The 13,352-nt window shown below is 53.1% G+C and overlaps 2 protein-coding genes and 1 long non-coding RNA gene across 9 annotated transcripts; 1 reads left to right on the plus strand and 2 right to left on the minus strand.

Annotated features, from left to right (window-relative positions):
* The first annotated feature begins 2,026 nt into the window (after nt 1–2,026).
* On the plus strand, nt 2,027–9,060 carry CA14 (carbonic anhydrase 14). Of its 7 annotated transcripts, XM_045479019.1 has the most exons (12): nt 2,029–2,624; nt 2,916–3,016; nt 5,046–5,066; nt 5,937–6,116; nt 6,489–6,631; nt 6,887–6,982; nt 7,075–7,228; nt 7,391–7,548; nt 7,883–8,003; nt 8,244–8,264; nt 8,381–8,465; nt 8,585–9,060. In XM_045479019.1, the coding sequence occupies exons 2-12, from the start codon at nt 2,962–2,964 to the stop codon at nt 8,646–8,648; spliced, it is 1,098 nt and encodes a 365-aa protein (XP_045334975.1). In that variant the 5' UTR covers nt 2,029–2,624; nt 2,916–2,961; the 3' UTR covers nt 8,649–9,060. The 7 variants fall into 7 exon arrangements, 6 of the variants coding, with proteins under 6 accessions (XP_045334978.1, XP_045334975.1, XP_045334974.1 ...); XR_006712734.1 differs by having other exon boundaries at nt 2,028–3,016; nt 7,075–7,161; XM_045479018.1 differs by having other exon boundaries at nt 2,029–3,016.
* Nucleotides 3,580–4,516, minus strand: LOC123598650. Its single transcript, XR_006712736.1, has 2 exons — nt 4,214–4,516; nt 3,580–4,114 (listed from the first exon to the last, which is right to left on the minus strand). It is a non-coding gene; the product is annotated as an uncharacterized LOC123598650 (long non-coding RNA).
* Nucleotides 9,061–9,390: 330 nt separating the features above from the next.
* On the minus strand, nt 9,391–13,064 carry APH1A (aph-1 homolog A, gamma-secretase subunit). Its single transcript, XM_045479025.1, has 7 exons — nt 12,723–13,064; nt 11,972–12,142; nt 11,721–11,794; nt 11,363–11,485; nt 11,082–11,209; nt 10,538–10,661; nt 9,391–10,201 (listed from the first exon to the last, which is right to left on the minus strand). Exons 1-7 carry the CDS (start codon nt 12,833–12,835, stop codon nt 10,137–10,139), a joined length of 798 nt encoding a protein of 265 aa, XP_045334981.1. The 5' UTR covers nt 12,836–13,064; the 3' UTR covers nt 9,391–10,136.
* Nucleotides 13,065–13,352: the final 288 nt, after the last annotated feature.

The raw sequence follows: 13,352 nt of genomic DNA on the forward strand, positions 1-13,352 counted from the left end.
GGGGTCATAAATTTGAGACCAAGTAGGGGGTAGAGATTATTTAAATTTAAAAAATAATAAAATTTAAGGGACCTTTTAAGAAAAAACAAACCAAAAAGTCACCACGCTTGGACACTTGATTCTCTGACCTGTTTACATTTCGCTGCATTTGAAAGGACAGGAGATGGCGCCAGAAGGCAGTGGCATGCGTTAGATTTAGCCCACCCCACCGCTTCCCCGGGTGAGGAATGAGCTGGAGAGAGAAGTGGGAATTAAAGGTGTCAGAGTTTAGTAGCTACTGAGGTGAAGGGAATGCGGGGTGGGGTGGATTTTGTTTTGTTTTAACATAAGGGTCCTCTTGACACTTACTCCAAATTAGCTTAGTGACAACAGAAATATTCATAGTACAGCCAAAGATCAAAATAAAGGCAAGTCCCTGAAGGACGGTGTTTGCCTAGAAAACAAGGCCTTTGTCTATGTGGGAAGCACAAGAGCCTGGAAAGGCTGCTCACTCAAGTCGGAAGGTGCTGATTTGGGACTAAGACGTTTTTGTGAAACAATGTTTATTTCTGTAGGCAAAATCCCAAATCCCCCCAAGCAGTGAAACACTTCCCTGAAGCAATCACACACCCGTTTTAAATTAAAATTTTTTAAATGAGGGGCACCTGGATGGCTCAGTCAGTTAAGTGTCCGACTTTGGCGCAAGGCATGATCTCAGGGTTCATGAGTTCGAGCCCCACATCAGGCTCGTTGCTGCCAGCTCGAGCGCACTTCAGATTCTCTGTCCCCCTCTCTCTCTGCCCCTGCTCTGCTCGCATGCTCTCTCTCAAAATATAAAGATGTAAAAAAATGCTTTTAATAAAAAAAATTCATAAGACAACCAGGAGGTGGCGCAGGGCAAGACACACTATCGGCCTTGGGAGGCTGAATCACGCTGGAAGGGAACTCTGTCCTGGCAGAGGTCATTCTGTCTAGGCCTGTTCTTTCCTACCATGCAGTAGATGTCTCTGCTTTTCTTCTTTTTTCTGTTCCTCTATGTTAACTATCTTGATTCCCAAGAAGTCTAGTTTATACTTTACGCTTTTTCTTCTTCTTAGAGGAAATGAGTGGGGCTTTGGGGGAACCTCAAAACATAAAACGCTCCTGTGAGGGAAAAATAATTGAGGGTGATGAGAAAATTCAAAGGAAATGACATCTGCAAAACAGTTTTGCTTTGCAGATCAATCACAGGGAACAGAAAGGCACGTGGCTCCTGCCTCGGCAGGCTCTGATGATCCAGCACATGCATTATTCTGATCGTTTGGCTCTTATCCTGCTCCCTTATTTAGTTCCTGCTCCCTTTGTTTTGGCTTTTTCTTGCTCCTTGGCAGGAGCGATGAAAGCAGAGGGAGTTCAAATGGGTGCATCCTCAGAGCTGGGGACTCTGGTGAAGGGCATGGAGGAGAAAGAGGTGTGAGTGTCTGGCTCGAAATTATCTGTGCGTTTCACATTCTCTAATGAGGGATTTAGGATGTACATTCCAATCGGGATTTCCAGTCCCATGAGGAAACAAGCACCAGCCCACATTCCTGAGACCCAGCAGCCTCTGTGCTCTACTCATCCAGCTCCCCTGTGGCAGATTTCACTCAGTCCCACAAGTCCTGCCACAGCCCTTTGTTGGGCTGGAGGGAAGACCCTGGGCCCCTCTTCCAACTAGATCACATGGTTTCTCTCTGCTCCCTCCCCTCCCTTTCTCTGGAGTCTTTTTTTTTTTTTTTTTTTTTAGGGTGGTAATGATTGTTTCTGAGGTCTCCCCACCTCTCCTCCTTCCCTGGCCTCCCTGCCAGGGGTCAGTGTCCTCTTCAATGACAAAAGCCGTCCTAGATCTGCGCTCCCTGGGGAGGGAGGTGGCTGGGTCTGGCAGTTGGAACCGCTGTCTCTCCATGGTGCTGCTGCAGCCCCTCCCCCGCTGGGCACACAAATGGGCTTTATACAGCAAACAAAACCACCCCCCCCCACCCGGCCACACAGGCACGTGGACCCAGGCCTCACCGTGGGAAGGGGGTGGTGACAGGCACAAGAGAAAGAGATCGCTCCAAACAAGTTCTCTTGCCTCACTTCTCTTCTTTATTTTCCACAAGCCAGGTTTTAGCCCTTGACTTCCTACCCTCCACCTGCACCCTGAGTCCCCAACTCCTTCTGGTCACCTATCTCCAAACTCTGGACTCAGCTCAAATTCTGCAGGGGACTGGGAACAGGTCTTCCCACCCTGCCCTATGCCACCCAGGGAGTTGCTCCTCGGAGAAGCCAGATGGGAAATGAGAACCCAGGGTCCCCCTGAGGGGGCTGGATTGGACCCCCAAGCCCTCCTTCCAAGCCCCAGCCCACTCCAGGGGACACCTATCTGGACAGTGCCCATAAGAAGAGCAGAGGAAGGAAGAGCTCACCCCAGCTGGGCTCCTGAGCCAGGGCCAAGGCTCCCGTGAAGCCACTGCCCGCTCCAGCTCCGAGCAGGGCCATCCTGCATGCCTAATCGGCTATTTAAGGAGCTGTTCGCCAGCAACCCGGCAGCACCCCCCCCACCACGTACACCCGTCCAGAGCCACCTTAAAAGCGGGAGGCAATTGTGAAGTCGCTGGCCAGCAAGTGGAGTGAAGACTGTAGAAGTAGATTTAAAAAAGAGAGGCGGCGAGAGATTTGTCCTGGGGACCCAAAACCCTACAGTACCCTACTGAAAACCAAATCCCCTGGAAGCCCACAGAGACCCAGAGAACACAAGCAAAAAAGAGATAAATACATCCAGCTCAGCTCCAAGAAACTCCTCTCTCTCTGTCCCTCCCCACTTCCTTCTCTCTCCCTCCCTTCCTCCCTCTCCCTTTCTCTCTCTCTCTCTCTCTCTCTCTCTCTGTTTCTACCTCTCTCTCCCTCTCCCCCCCACCTTTCTCTGTCAACCCTAGCCCTCTAGTCCCCAAACTCCCAGTACCTGCTTCTTCTGGGGATACCATGTTGTTCTTCACTCTCCTGCTGGAGGTGATTTGGATCCTGGCTGCAGATGGGGGTAGGTACATCTGGATGTCTGTGTGTCTGTCTGTGCTGGTGTCCACGTGCCGCCAGGCTCGCTTAATGGGGGAAGGGAGGAAATGTAAAAGGAAGCCTAAGGGGCTAGTATAATAGGCTCGGGATGGGGGGAAGCGAGAGGAGTGGGGAGAAGGGCACTTTCCATCTCCCCCCTTTGCCTGTACAGCCCTGCAGTTAGTGGGGATGGGGGGGAAGGGTTGGGGAGCTAGCTGGGGAGCAGAATGTATACACACATTGCGGGAATCTCCTTACAGGCTACGGATTCTCTCCGGAGCTCTTTGCCCCGCTGCCCTAGTCCCAGGCAACCCTCCTGGCCTCATCTATTTCAGAACTCCCCCAATTAGGGAGCCAAGGAGGCAGAGAGTGAAAAGATAAAGGACTGATGCGGGTTGGGGGCATATCTCTACAGTTCCTCATTAACTCAGATGCTTATCCCCAACTATGAACCTCATGGCCAATGTCCCCTCCTGATTCTATGGGGCGACTGGTTTCCCAGTTTCTCCCTGAAAGCAGTAGCAATAATAAAGGCTGTTGACCCTTTACAGTTTGCAAAGGACTTTCAGAGGCTCCCAGGAGATGAGAGGACTTTTGGGAGAACAGGCCTAGGTGCTTCCAAGAGTGTCCTCAGGACCCCTACCCCTCATTTTTGTGTTTGCTTTGCCATATGCCTATGCTATGTATGCCTACCTCAGTATCCAGGACATAGTAGGTGTGTAATTAAGATCCGTTGGAAGAGCAAGGGGGGGGAGGGGAGTGTCTAGAGAGCAGAAGGAAAATGCAGGGAGGGTGACAGGGTGAGGAGCCAGCCAAAAGGAGGGTTGGAAAGTGCATCTGAGGGAAAGAAAAAATAGGGAAAAGGAAAAAGATGTGAAGAATTAGCAAGTTGAGGATTTGGTGGGAGGGAAGGGCAAGGCTACTGGCCCAGCACAGAACCAGGGAATTCAAGTTGTCTGAGTGTCCCAAGGAGCTGGTGAGACGTTGCTTTCCGCCCTTCCTTGGGCTGCTTTTCGGAGTTGTCTGAACCAAGGGATGGGCCAGAATGAGAGCCCAAGGATGAGATCAAGGATATCTCAGAAGTCTGAAGAATTTAAGGGGATAAGAGAGAGAGAGGAAGGAATTTAGAATTTTTTTCCAGAGTTTGAATTTGAAGTAGCAATTTGAATAATGCAGAGAAAACCTCAAGGAAGGCCTTCTCTCTCCCCTTGAAGCGGTTTGGTCCTGGGTGAGGCTGGACCATCAGACCCCCAGCCTTTCAGCCTGAGACAGGATTGCACGAGAGCCTGGCATGTGACCCAGCTGGCAGCTCTCTTTTCCACATACAATGCTTCGTTTTCAGTCTGTCTCTGCCAGCCTGGCTGCCTGTGCCCACCCACCACCCTCAGTGTGGCCTGGACCCTGCCCTGACTCCTGCCTTCCCTAGCTAGCCATCTAGGGATCTAGGGAGCAGAGGCTCCTGGCAATGGGGAAAGTTTCCTTCAGAGCTACCGGGACCAAAGGAAGAACTTGAATGTTATTTCACAGCCAAGGGCCTCAACGTGTGCAATGCTTCAAAGCAAATGAATAATGTCCCTTCTCCCCTCAGTAGCAGCACCCCCCCCCAACAACTGCAACCTTTTTTCCCCTCCCCTTGTTCTAGTCCCTTGCCTCCAAGCCCTCTGTCCACACCCTCACCTCACCCCAATCTTCTAAGCGTGGGACTGGCTTGGCCCAGGCTCAGAAAAGTAAGGGTGGGGGCAGGGTGCCCATTCGGGTCCAGGTTAATTTTAGGCTCTGGGCTCGATCTACGTGTTTCTCCTCTCCCTGCACTCAGCACGCACCCTTACAGCCCGGCTGGTGATTTTAAATAGGCCCCCCGACCTTTCCACCGAGGTGTCGGGTTTCAGGGCTTCCTCTGGGAAGTGCTCCGGGCGGAGGGCGGAGAAAGAGCGGCGGGAGGTGGGGAGGGAGGGGAGCGGGGAGGACGCGGCCCCGGCTGAGCGGTCTGCAGCCCCGCTTTCTCTGCCTTGCAGGTCAGCACTGGACATATGAGGGTGAGAGCAGAGCCCAAAGCCCACCGCCATCCCTTTCACACTGGGACCTCTTCACCTACCAGGAAGACTTATGTCGAGTGTGTGGGGAGTTCGTTCCCTTTAGTTTCTCAGCCCAGCTCCTCCCTCCCGAGCCCCCACCCCCACCCCCGGCCCTTGTTTTCCGGGTCGGACTCCCAGACCCGATTCTAACTGCCGTATCCCGTACCTCCTGATTCAGAAAGGCTGGGAAACCGGGTAGGGAAAGGAACACTGAGCCTAGCTGCCAATTTACTTCCTGGCTCTCTTTCCGACCTCATTGATCCTACCTGCATCTGAAATTGGGACAGAGCCTGAGGTCAGGGGTGAGGAAGAGGCTGGCAGCATAGTTTGTGACCCTGGTGGAGGTGGATTTCATCCCTTTGAACTTCTGACTAACGACTGAATTCCAGAGTCAAATGCAAGGTCCAGTGTGAGAGCAAGAAATGAATTGTGGGAAGTCAACCGAAAGAATGGTATCCCCACTTATTAGGGGCCCCCACGGAGACTTGCTCTTTCGAGGATCATTTTATTTCCCGGGCCATCCTGTTTCTGCTCTAGCCCCACCTCTCCAGGCACGCAGGCTTTCCATCCACCCCCTTTTCCTCCCATTCAGCTTTCTGGTCCCCAAACTGCTGGTAAGTAAAAGCTGCAGCTCTCCACCTATCAGGAGAGCTGGGGAGTCATCACAGCCTGGGGGCAGCGGAAGCGTGCTGCAGCCTCAAGTCTAGCAGGGACTCCTGCCTCACCTAGCCTTGCACAACTGGCTAGGTTGCCTGGGTTGGTAGGGGAGGGTTCCAGAAGGGTGGCTGGGGCTTGGAGAGCAGGACAAATGTCTCTGGTAATCCCCACCAGGCCCACATGGTCAAGACCATTGGCCAGCCTCTTACCCTGAGTGTGGAAGCAATGCCCAGTCCCCCATCAATATCCAGACAGACAGTGTGACTTTTGACCCTGAGCTGCCCACTCTGCAGCCCCATGGATATGACGAGCCTGGCACTGAGCCCTTGGACCTGCACAATAATGGCCACACAGGTAAAAACCCAGGCTCCAAGGAGGTGTAAACTCCAGTTCCAATCTTAGGAGTCAGGAGAAAGATGCATTCTAACTTCCAAATTCTTAGAAGGCTTCATCTATAAATTTGGAGATGTGACAATGGTGATGAGACTCCTACAGCCTCATCAAGGGTGGGGAGTGAATGTCTACATTCAAGCTCTAAGGATGGATTGGTATCATAGCATGAATTGGATCCTCATTGAAAAAGGGGGACATATGCTAGAAAAGCAGAACTAGGTGCTACTGGGGGACAGAGGCAGAAAAGGCTGGCCAGGTCTCCCAAGGAGCAGTGGCAATGGGAATGTGTCCGCATTCCTCCACCAACCCTGACCTTCTCTCTTTTCCTCACAGTGCAACTCTCTCTACCCCCTACCATGTATCTGGAGGGATTTCCCCGAAAATATGTAGCTGCCCAGCTCCACCTGCACTGGGGTGAGACAGGATCCCTGGGGGGATCAGAGCACCAGATCAACAGTGAAGCCACAGCTGCAGAGGTACCAAGGAACAAAGCTTGGGCTAGGACACAGGGACAGGCATGGTCGGTGCCCAGGAAAGGAAGGATCTGGAAACTGGGAAAAGTCATACTTGGGGGATAAGGCCAACCTTTGTGGGAAAGTTTTAGGGCATACTGGAGGTGGTGGTGGTGGTGGTGGTGGCAGCGGCGGCTAGGGTCAAAGTCTTTAGGAAGGGGTAGTGGAGAAACATTAAGTGATTTAATTCCCTTCCCCCCCCCCCCCCCCCCCCCTTAGCTCCACATTGTACATTATGATTCAGATTCCTATGGCAGCTTGAGTGAGGCCGCTCCAATGCCTCAGGGCCTGGCTGTCTTGGGCATTCTCATTGAGGTGAGTGGCCCTCAGTCTCCCCCAGGGCTCTCTCCACTCCCTCTGCACCCCTCAGTCCTATTCTGCCCGTGTCTGTTGCTCTCCCTCCCTAGGCTAGTCAGCAACCCACTGTGGCCATTTGTTCTGTATGTGAACGTCTTACTCCAAATGTGGACCTATTCCAAACTCTCCCTTTCCAGGTGGGTGAGACTAAGAATCCAGCTTATGAACACATTCTGAGTCACTTGCATGAAATTAGGAATAAAGGTGAGCCTGTGAGATTAGACTTCAGGGACACTTCCCCAAAAAGGCCAGCAAGGCCTGGGATGACAGTGAGTTAGGAACGAGGGGGTGTCACCTCTGGGAGCCCTATCTAGGTAAGCTGGGGGCCAGCGAGGAGGAGAGCAGTCCTAGCCTGTTCTCCTCCAGATCAGAAGACCTCAGTGCCTCCCTTCAACGTGGGAGAGCTGCTCCCCCAGCGGCTGGACCAGTTCTTCCGCTACAACGGCTCACTCACCACCCCACCCTGCTACCAGAGTGTGCTCTGGACAGTATTCAACCGAAAGGCTCAGATTTCCATGGGACAGGTGAGTGGTGAAGAGGTGAGGCAGGGGGCGCCTGGGTGGCTCAGTCGGTTTAAGTGTCCAACTTCGGCTCAGGTCATGATCTTGCGGTTTGAGTTTGAGCCCCGTGTCGGGCTCTGTGCTGACAGCTCAGAGCCTGGAGCCTGCTTCAGAGTCTGTGTCTCCCTCTCCCTCTGCTGCTCCCCTGCTCACGCTGACTCTCTCAATAATAAATAAACGTTAAAAAAAAAAAAAAAAAAGAGGTGAGGCAGCAGAGACCTAGTGGTAACCTCAGACCCTCTCCCACTCCCCAAAGTGAGTGACACTTCTCCCCTAATCCCACTCTTCTGCTCCTCAGCTGGAAGAGCTTCAGGAGACATTGTTCTCCACAGAAGAGGAGCCCTCGAGGCCCCTGGTACGGAACTACCGAGCCCCCCAGCCTCTCAATCAGCGGACAGTCTTTACTTCTTTCATCCAAGGTGACTATACAGGGCTTGGAAAGGAGATGGGAAACTGGGGGACTCCGTGCCAAGAATTTAGGGAGTCCCTGGGAACAAAAGGAAGGATAGGAGGGGAAGCAGTTTCTAGGACTTGCTTAGACTGGGAACGCTTCTATCCCTGAGTGCCAGGTGATCTCCCCGGCGAATAGAGGTAGAGTGCTGTTCCCCACTGGGATGGGGAGCTCAGGTCACACTGACCCAAGTCTTCTTCCCTTACAGTGGGATCCGTGTATACTACAGGTAAGCCGGCCCCGCCCAGGTATGAAGAGAGGGAGGCGTGCTCCACAAAGAGGGAGGGAAAGGCTCAGTATCTGTGGGAGTTCTAGAATGAATGACACTTTCCATCTTCCTCCCAGGCGAAATGCTGAGTCTAGGAGTGGGAATCTTGGTCTGCTGTCTCTGCCTTCTGCTGGCTGTTTATTTCATCGCTAGAAAGATTCGGTGAGGTCCTACCTTCCATTCCTTCGGTCCTTTCTTTTCTACCGAAAAGCACTCTATTCCACCTCTAATCTGTTTCACCTAGGACACTAGTCATTTCCATGAACTATTCCCCCTTCCAGGAAGAAGAGGCTAGGAAACCGGAAAAGCGTGGTCTTCACCTCAGCACGAGCCACAGAGGCATAGACTCCTTCTCGGACATCATGGATGCCTTCCCCTCATGCCAATCAGGGAGCTTCTAAAATGAGGGGCAGGGACTGGCCAGAAAATACTGTAGAAGTAGTGGGCAGACACCCCTCCTTCCTCCAGACAGCCCCTCCCGAGAGGCATGGACAGGCTGTCATTCAAGGAGTAACAGCAGAGCCCACGGCCTCTCAAATCATATAGATCAGGACCATCCCCACATTGACAACGCAGAGGGAAAATTGTGTTTATTAGTAGGGGAAGTTGGGGATGCACCCCAACGTCCTCTATCCCCTTGCCTTTATGTCCCTTTCCCTACATGTCGTGCAGATTCTCCCCTTAGGAAAAAGAGTTGCTGCTGTTGGGGTTATATTTTTTTGCTCAATATATCTGGAAATTAAAGTTTCTAACCCCACCCCTGGCCTTACCTTTGGGGCTCTTGAGAGGAGAGGAGTTCCTTAATCCCTCAGGTGGCAGAGGTGTGCAAAGGACAGGGGAAAAGAAGCAGGGGTGAAAACCTCTTTTTACCCCAGTCCTGCGAAGGGAGGTCCACTTCTGGAAAATGCTTAACCCAAAGTTTCTGACATATGAGACCACCAGCCCAGGTTTTTACCCTTGTACCAAAGCCATGCTGGAGGGGATCAGAGGTTGCCAGGGTGGGAAAGAGGTTGGGTAAGAGATGTGGGAGGGCAGAAATCTCAATTAACATGTTATCCCCTCCCTTAAAAGCCAAGTTCCCCCACAATTATAAATTCCTTTTTATTAGTCAAAATCACAATCACCTTGATTAAAAGGATGGGATGTGCCATCCTCAGCAGAAAATGATACAGTTCATAGAAAACCTCCCCACCCCCCCCCCTCCACACCCCAATTAAAAACTAGAAAAAAATCTGCCCTCCTTCCCTGTGATGTCATGGTAGTCTGACTTCTCCAGGGGCATTGCCGCTCCGGAGTGGGCCAGCTCACCGCAGCACCCTCCACTTCACCTTGGGGAGGGGAGGGATGCTGGTGGTCTAGGAGGTGAAAACATTAGTTCCAGTAATACCAGTTTCCCAAACATGCACTTCCTTCCTTTCCCCCAAGACCCGTGACCAAAGGGAAAGGTGGATAGATAAGCCCAGCCATGAAGAGTAATTTGAGGAGAGAAAATATAGTCCAAAGAGGTTAGAAGAATTCCAACTCACCTCCTCCCTCCCCACTCAAAAAACAAAACAAAACAAAAAAAAAAAAAAGGCAGTTTGGGGTCTTTATCACATCAAAAATGGTTCCCCTCAGACCTGAGAAAAAGACCAAGATGCCCAGTCTGGGGAGGAGGTACTGGGAAACTTAGAGCTCATCTACCCTTGAGCCTCCGTTAATCTCATCTCCACAGCAACAGCTAAGCTAGGTCCCTTTTCTTGGCAACCTGCACTGTCCAGAACTGGAGATGGAGAAATACAGGGCGAGGAGATCAGGAGGGCACCCCAGGCCTAGGGGCCCCCCCAGGTTCCCTCAGTCCTCGGGTGGGATGCGCAGGGCAGAATACACCATCACCCGACTGTCCTCCTGCCGTCGGCCTGCAGAGGGGAAGGGGGGTGAGTCTTGCGCAGGGTGAGAGCAGAGCACTGACACATGGGGAGTCCTGGACAAAAGGGGGTCCCCAGATGGTGGGGATAAGTGCAGATTCAAACCCACCAGTCACTGACTGGCTGAACCCAGGCTGCTCCTGGTAAAGCCTAGAGACTAAAGGTCACAAGTGGACAAAGCAAAACCCTGAAGGTGGTGGGATAGACCGACGAGGAGGAGACAGAGAATGGTGGGTAAAGGACCCGGGCTAGGGCTGGGCTCAGTCATGGGCAGTGGGCAGGTAGGTGGGATCTGTCAGGCGATCAGTCCAGGTAGTCAGTCCTTACACGAGAGGCTGCGCTGGATACTTCGGAGGGACCCTCCAGCTGTGATGAAGGCCCAAAGCCCCATGGAAACAGTGACTGCATAGATGGGCAGCAGGCTGGCCTCATACCAGGGATTCAGGAATGTCTAGGGATGGAGATAAGAGTAGAAATGAGTTTAGCTTCTCTCTCTGCCTAATCCCCAAATTCTCTACATGCCTTTGACCCAAACCTCCCCGCAGGTAGCTCACCCAAATCCCCTGATCCTTCCCTTCAGAGCACCAATATTTTGTGGTTGAGGACTTTTGATTTTCAGCTCCCTCAGAGGTTTCTGCCTTCTTGCTCACCTCCGGCCATTCGTATTACAGTTTGACTAATCCATTCAAACTCCCAGAGGATACCCAGGGCAGGTTATACAATTGATGCTGAGATGAGAGTCTTCTAAACACTAACCTTTCTGCCTCCTCCCTAGATATGTTTTAACATGTTAAGAAGTGAGAATAGATCTCCCTTCCATCCTGCTGACCATTAAATATTTTTCTAACTCAGGCCCCTGTCCCCAACTCACCAGTCCCGAGGTCAGTAGGTGACTCCCGACTACCAGGCCCAAAGCCCAGTACCGTCTCCTCTCACAGGCATCAAAGAACACAACTCCCCAAAAGGTATGGAGCAGGATAATGGCTGCTGTCAGAAAGGCTGCAGGGAGGGAGATGGGAATGAGATACATGCCTCATCTGCTCCCAGCCTCCTGAGATGTTGAGCCAAAGAAGTCTCCCAGGGAGGACCAATAAATCAGATCGGGGCCAGGGATGGATGGGGCATGAAGGCAAGGCAGAAAGCAGATCTTACCTGAAGTCAGGAAGTAATAGGGTGAGTCTCCATGGATCCCAACCACACCTGGCCCAAGTGCATCAGCCAAAATATTGATAACAGAGAAGACACCACTGATGATACCGAAGGAAAGACCAGAAACTGGGGGGAAGGAGGGTCTCATCAATGTCAGAGATCGCTGTAGCCTGATTACCAGTGATCTCGCCCCATTCCCAGTCACAATTCCCCCACACCTACTCTCCCTCCAGACCACCTCTCCTTGGAAGTCAGGGATGAAGGGGAAAAAAAGCAGCCCCTTGGAACATGTGCATGTTTTGACTTCCCTGAGAGAGGGGGGTGTCCAACCCCCTCCTCCAGTCCCTCTCCCTTGGCTCACCATAGGCCATCTGGCGGATGGAGATGGGTGATCTTCCGTCCTCACTCAGCGATGCTAACCCCTCATCTGCCTTCCTGGGGTGGGGTGGGGTAGGGTGGGGTAGGGGAAACATGAGGAAAGGCAGGAATGCTCCTTTCCCTCTGACATCCTCCCTTAGTGCCTCCTCTTCCAAACCACCACCCAGGGGCTGCCCCACTTCTCAGAGTGCAATCATCTGCCCTTCTCCCCTCTGGACCATCCCATCTTCTTACTTAAGCAGCTTGTAGTAGGCAAAGCGGAACACCTCCTGTAGAAGGACAGAGACCGCAGCACCAAAAATCAGGAGGCCATACTGGAGCCGGGCATCTGACCTGTCGGTCACATGGACCAAGATGAACCAGACCACAGAGGCCAAGAGCAGGGAGACCAGCCAGAAAAATGCCCTGAGGAAAGACAAGGGCAATCAGACAGGCCAGGGTAGGGAGAGCCAGAGAAATCAAGGAGGAGAACCAATCAAGGCTGCAGCATGTAAAGTGGAAGTTAGACTTCCGGATGGTCTGGAAGACTGGGAGGAGACAGGATAGGTGTCTCCACCAAGGGAGTCTTGTAGGGATCCGGACGCAGGGGGAGGGATAGAAATCTGACTAATGAGTCTTCAGAGCGATGAGAACCAGAATGTACGTGCACAGTAGTAGGGAGAGGTATCCATTCCTGGATCCTCCTTCAGGCCGGCGGAGGTCAGCACACCCCCCTCACGAGTCTTGGCCTTGGGCCTTCTCTGACGTCGCCGGGAGGAGTATAGGAGGAATCTGTGCGATCCCTGGAAGGCGGAAACCAACTGCGGGAAAGGGCAAATCATCTAGACCCCTGACTCGACCCTTTCCAATCTTCACCGCCGACTTGTCTCCCCCAACTCAGGCTCCCAAGCTCTCCCAGCCCCTTCCGGATCTCTTTCTCTCTTTCTTTCTCTCTCTCTCTCTCTCTCTCTGGCGCCCTCCCGCGTCTTCCCGACCCCCTACTCACCCCGCCACCAGGATGATGACGCGAAGAGGGTCCCCAGCGACAGTGATCAAGAAAAGCGCAAAGGCCGGGCCGAAAGCGACGAAAGTGCATCCGAAAAACACTGCGGCCCCCATGGCTGGGCAGCTGGGGGTGGGGTGGAGGCCTGGCCAAGAGGGGTGGACGGGGGCAGCACGTCAGCTAAGGAGTCTGCTTGGGGTGGCGACGCGACCCCGTGAGGGGCGCGGTGCAATGTCACCCCCGGACCCCAGGGAAGGGGAGGGGGGACACCGAAACCCCTGATACAGGTCCGCGCGACTTCCTCTACGGAAGCCGAGGAGGGAACAAACCCCGGCCGCAGCACCATGGCCACCTCCCATCCAATCCCCACCCCCCGAAGGCCAATGAAGACTCGGCGGGGGCGGAGCTGCGGGGGCGGGGACGAGGCAGCACAACCTGCCGGGAGTTGTAGTCCTCCTGCCCTACTAAGCCTTCGACTTCGGTCCTGGGAGTGGCTTGAGCTGGTCAAAGGAGGGAGTGGGCCGGGACTGGCCCGGCTTCCTGGGTCCCATTGGACCTTGGCTGCGGCTTCCTTTCGTTATTTTGTGGGGAAGGGTGGTAGCAATTCTGCGTCTTCTTGAAGAGCTGCAGAGC

The sequence above is a fragment of the Leopardus geoffroyi genome, chromosome C1, assembly GCF_018350155.1.
Source record: "Leopardus geoffroyi isolate Oge1 chromosome C1, O.geoffroyi_Oge1_pat1.0, whole genome shotgun sequence".
Taxonomy (NCBI): Eukaryota; Metazoa; Chordata; class Mammalia; order Carnivora; family Felidae; genus Leopardus; species Leopardus geoffroyi.

Excerpts from the sequence above, each read along its gene's own strand:
- APH1A (XM_045479025.1), bottom strand. The coding sequence starts at position 12,835 with ATGGGGGCCGCAGTGTTTTTCGGATGCACTTTCGTCGCTTTCGGCCCG. Across the intron at positions 11,486-11,720 it reads CATCCGCCAGATGGCCTATG|TTTCTGGTCTTTCCTTCGGT; the intron begins GTGAGCCAAGGG and ends CCTTCCCCCCAG. Across the intron at positions 10,202-10,537 it reads TATCCAGCGCAGCCTCTCGT|GCCGACGGCAGGAGGACAGT; the intron begins GTAAGGACTGAC and ends TCCCCTCTGCAG.
- CA14 (XM_045479018.1), top strand. The coding sequence starts at position 2,962 with ATGTTGTTCTTCACTCTCCTGCTGGAGGTGATTTGGATCCTGGCTGCA. Across the intron at positions 6,117-6,488 it reads GCACAATAATGGCCACACAG|TGCAACTCTCTCTACCCCCT; the intron begins GTAAAAACCCAG and ends TTTTCCTCACAG. Across the intron at positions 6,632-6,886 it reads GTGAAGCCACAGCTGCAGAG|CTCCACATTGTACATTATGA; the intron begins GTACCAAGGAAC and ends CCCCCCCCTTAG.